Source organism: Mercenaria mercenaria, unplaced genomic scaffold (assembly GCF_021730395.1).
Source record: "Mercenaria mercenaria strain notata unplaced genomic scaffold, MADL_Memer_1 contig_4277, whole genome shotgun sequence".
Taxonomy (NCBI): domain Eukaryota; kingdom Metazoa; phylum Mollusca; class Bivalvia; order Venerida; family Veneridae; genus Mercenaria; species Mercenaria mercenaria.
Window position 1 is genome coordinate 1 of NW_026462494.1, and position 5,216 is coordinate 5,216.

The 5,216-nt window shown below is 37.0% G+C and overlaps 1 protein-coding gene across 1 annotated transcript; it reads left to right on the top strand.

Moving 5' to 3' along the window:
* The first annotated feature begins 1,792 nt into the window (after nucleotides 1-1,792).
* Nucleotides 1,793-4,449, top strand: LOC128553757 (uncharacterized). Its single transcript, XM_053534934.1, has 3 exons — nucleotides 1,793-2,019; nucleotides 2,948-3,211; nucleotides 4,213-4,449. The coding sequence occupies exons 1-3, from the start codon at nucleotides 1,858-1,860 to the stop codon at nucleotides 4,447-4,449; spliced, it is 663 nt and encodes a 220-aa protein (XP_053390909.1). The 5' UTR covers nucleotides 1,793-1,857.
* Nucleotides 4,450-5,216: the final 767 nt, after the last annotated feature.

Genomic DNA, 5,216 nt, shown 5'->3' on the forward strand with positions numbered 1-5,216 from the left:
TTGAAAATTTAAAAAAAACTGTAATGAGTAAAATAAAAACCTGTATTTAATCCAATATAACTCAACTGTTTAAAATAAAAAGCTCAATACATGTATTCAGGGATATAAATTAGTAGGGGCCCAGTATCCTGACCCTAGATTTTGGGCGGGGCCCCTAAATTGTTGGAGAAAATGCCCATATGCCTAATGTTAAACATTTTTTTGACAGTCTGGGTCCCTAAATAAAAATAGCTAGTTTATATCCCTAGTATTTAGTTACATGACTATACTGACAGTGACCAGGTATCTTATGAAAGCCTAATGCAATGAAATTAAAGCATTTCAGAGGGAAAATTTTGACCTAGGGTCAATGCACATGAATGCACACAAAACACAATAAAACTAACAAGGCGAGATAACTCTTATTTTGAAATATTACTATTCAAACCCTTAAAATCAGGGCTGTCACATATACATACATGTTTTTGTGTATTGAACTATTCTAAAGCAATGGTCACATTTACGTTCACGCACGTAGTTGGTCGTAGTTCATTTTAAACGTAGTTTGTCGTAGTGATACTACGGTCAACTAGGTTGAAGTACGCTCGAACTAGGTTTAAAAGATGAAATATGGAAGGTCTAAGTACGTTGAAATACGTGTAAGTACGAACAACTACGTTCAACTACGAGTAAATCGGGTAGGGTTAACTAGGGTATCACTGCGTCTTACCACGAGTTACTACGTTACACTACGTATATACTACGATCGAAGTACGAACAACTACGACAAATTACGATCAACTACGTTGAGCTACGGAAAAGCGTTCTGGTTGCGCCTGCGCAGGACGGGAAAGCTACAGTTATTTTGCTCTAGGAAGTTGACGAGACAGCATCATTTAAGCTTCAGTATGCCGCCTAGGAAAAAACGATGTTATAAAACTAGTGCTAAAGTAGCAGATACGGTAGATTTAGAGGGAATGAATAAGCCAGAGACGATAGAGGAACCTGTGGAGAGTCAGGAAATTGATACTCGTGATACGCGAGATACTCCCGACGTCCGGAGTTCTACTGAGGAGCCAGAGAGTATAGAAGAACCTGAGGCTGTTACCGAAGATAAGCGAGGCACGCCCAACGATCTTCCTTCTGTGCCTTCCAAGGAGAAAAAACCACCCCTCAAGCTGAACGGAGATCAAGAAGAAGTGGTGTTCGAGTTTGTAGAATCCCACCCGGAACTGTACAGAAAGGGGCACCAACATTTCATAAAGACTGGACACAAACTGCCACTGACTTCGCAGATGGTGGGTAGCACATTTTTATATTTACATTTTTCTTAATCTTTTCTTATAAAAAACTGACGTTCATTTCTTATGAACATCAAAAAATGTTACGTCAAACTGCTTAGCAGACAGTACAAATCTACGCTGGGCCAATGCGAACGTTTCTCGATGACGCAATATATATTTCGTCTTGTCTACAGAATGGCCGAAAAACTGAATTTAAAAGTAAAATGCATAAAACTGCGCAATTTATACTACAGATTTGCTAACTAATGCGATGAAAATACAATTTAAATGCAATATATAAAATGGATTTTTCCCGGTCTTCATGGTAAATGAACAGTTGATTGCTAGCGCGATTCATGTACATGTATTTGCCGATCGAAATCTGTTGTTCATTTCGTATGAATACCGAAAAAATTCTATTTAATTTTTTAAGTATTTATTATTAGCGATATTATCATACTAGAATTGAAATTAATTTATATAACAGTAAAGTTTTTGTGTAATCGGCTCTCATTTCATATCATGTTTTTGAGAATGTATTCACACATATTTCTTGTTTCATTTTTCAGGTTCAACTGCGAATGGATCCCGTATAATGACGTGGTGGAACAGCCAGAGGTCGACTTATGACAAACTTACCCGAAGTGTGTCTGGTCAGGGCGCCAAACGGCTGGCACCTCGTGAAGAGCGTTTGAAGGAACGCCTGACATTTCTCAGCGGTCATGTGTACAGAGTGCCCAAACGAGCCGGGGTTAATGTAAGTATTCTATTTGTTTATATCATCTAACAATACAATTGAATTCCGTGAAATCTTGCTGTGATATTCTTAAATTGAGAGACGATGTATCATACCAAGGTAAAACTTTTATTGTGACAATGCATGTATAAAACTTTTAGGATTTTACTAGAATATAGATTACGTTGTTTTTTTATTGTAATGAAAGTTTTATGAATGTATAGATAGCCAGTTTTGATAAGTTTGTGTTGGATATGCACAAAGGTAACATTGGTTTATGGAACAGTTTTATTTTAAGCCATTAAGACAAACAAATTGAAAGTTTTCAGCGTTTGTACGGTTTAGTATGTTTTTATATACTTTAATGAATATTTCAGTTCAAAGATTGATACTGGTCAGCTAACTTGAAGTAGGAACTGTGTTTTAATTAACCAGTTTCTTTAATTAAAATTGAGTGTTCATGTGCTTCAATGTTATGTTTAATATATATAATGTACATAAAAGAGACTGAAATTGAACGTAAATAATAATATAATCGGAATGAAAGATCCCTTGGAAGCGAAGAATGCAACCAAATGAAAGTAAAAGCAGACCCGGTTTGATTGAGTCTGTTCATCAGAGGTACTGGAAAGTGCAACATCTCTGACACCCTCCTAGTACCGGGGCCGTCATAATATAAGTATTATATATTTCTATTTATTTATCAAATCGCATAACTACAAGAAAGTTTTAATGTTATATTTTGGGTGCTCCCTAGCCTACAGGACGTAGAAAGCTACATGTTGCCGATACCTTCCATGAACAAACCTAATTGAACAGCTTATATGTATATAGTTTGCGCGATTAGCCTTTCCTATGGTTCAATACGTGTATTACTATAATGTTGAATGTGTATGCTGGAATAAGTTGAATGTGAAAAGTTTTAATTAACCCTCTTTTCTACTTTTAGCTCATGCAACGACTTCGTGAAAAGCATCCCGATAGATTCAACGAACCCGCATCTCAGGATATGCCGCAACGGGATTCAGACACCGATTCCGAGCATGAGCAGACCATTCCTACAGTCACGCAGACAGAAGAAAACGTCCGTAACTGCAACCAGACGGCCGTCAGCTCTACCTCTAGAAAGCAGAAACTGTCTCATCTTCTTCTGGAGAAAATCGAGAAGAGAATAGCCGCCAACCAGCAGCAAATGAGCCAGATTATCCAGCAGGTAAAACATTCCATACACATTTTACACAAATCATAAAATAGGGTTATTAATATAGTTGTGTAATACAAAACACCGGATTCTACGAGTCGCAGACGGATCATACGAGTGCGCAGCACGAGTTTGATCCGTTCGCGACGAGAATTAATCCGGTGTTTTGTATCACATTACTGTATAATCCTTTTTATTATAAACTATGACTATAAATAAAATCACATATCTAAAATTCATAACATAAAAATATTTACATATGCAGCAATTTTTTTCAGTTAAAGTTTTGGGCGCACGAAAGTAGTCCCGGCGATCAAATACAGAAAATTATCAGACAGTGCCGAAATATAAGAATTAGGATTTTACGCCTAGTTTTAACGAAAAATCTACATGAATAAACGTTAGGTATATAATAAAAGTGCTTTTCATAAAAGCTGCATTTTTTTTTAATTTTATAATAGTAATAATAACTACGCTCCGAAAAGTTCTGGCTATACATGACGTTCACCTTGAATGTGCGTTCAGGCGGACAAATAATTAATCGTGTGTCTGGTCAACATCGTATTGGCACTTTGGAGATTTTCTTGACATAATCATTTCATCGAACCTGTGTGCATGTTTGTTTTAACAGTTTACATCCTAGGTTATTATCAAAAAGGTCAAATGTCACAAATAGGCCAAAGATATAGCAAGGGTATTCAAGAAGCCATTGTATAGTCATTCATCTAGTTATGCCAGAAAAAAATATCGGAATATAGAATTGTCCGTCAGCATGTACGAATGTCGATACGTGCATCGATACGTCCGAAGGTTTTGTCCTGGCTTTTTTTAAAGGAATTCTCAAATCCTCACGAAACATTTCACATATTTTTGTTCATTTTATCTATAGACAGTGGCTCTCTAGCACTTTTATTTTTTGGCCCTTTATTTGCAAAAAAAGTACTTGCATAAGATAGTGATATAGGGCTTGTGTCTCATTTTTTAAACTATTTCTAATTTTTGTGTTGTTTCAGGAGGACAACCCACGAGCGGCTTTTGTTCGCATGGTAGGGCTTTCGGCGGCACAGATGGACGACGAAGCATTTGAGGGACTACAGTTGGATGCCAATAATTTACTGGTGAAGTATAAGCGGGAGTCCAGGGCCAGGGCTCAGGCTGCATTGGTGAGCCAGGCCCAACCACGTCAGCCGACATGTCCCAGACGCAGCCAGGTGCCAGCAACTATCAGACCGTTGGGGACGTACAATTAGCATCAGCCATTGCCGTACAACAGAACCAGCGGTGTCCCGATGGCTTCCTTCATAACTGGCAGCGCCAGTACCAGCAGCAGGCAGATACTCAACAGAAAGACCAGCCGCAGCGCTCAAGCAACGCTCCTATGGAATTATTTTCTCTTTAAATGCATTGTTAATAACTAGATAAATAAATGTTTCATCTTGCTATGAGTTTAAGTCGTGACTGATGGTTTATGACGGGGTGTGAGTTGGTTTTACGCTAGGCACTAATTTCACGAAAATACTTAAGTATTTTACTCAACTGAGTCTGTTATTTTCAAATGTATATATAAATGCATAATTCAACATTTAACAGAACATAAACTTAAAATTTATATATTTTAAGCACAAAGAATCTGATTTTAATGAAAATGGGATTAAAAATTCAGAAATAAACTTGAGCAAATTCTTAAGTCTTCTATATCGTGCTTAAATTAAAATACCATATTTTTGTGTCTGAAAATAAAACTGATGACAATTATTTCTGTCCATAACATAATTTTGCTAGATATTGATATGAAGCAATAGAATTTAATACGAATCAACAATAAATTAAGTCATGGCTTAATTTGAAAATAACAGACTTAGGTGACTATATACTATATGTATTTTCGTGAAATCGAGGCCAGGCCTGCAGTCTCGTTATACTCGCAGTATGATCAGGTTCCAAACTTATTATATTTCACCGACTGACGGCTTAAGTTTGAGCCCCGCTGGTGACGACTAAGCTTTCAGTGAGGGAC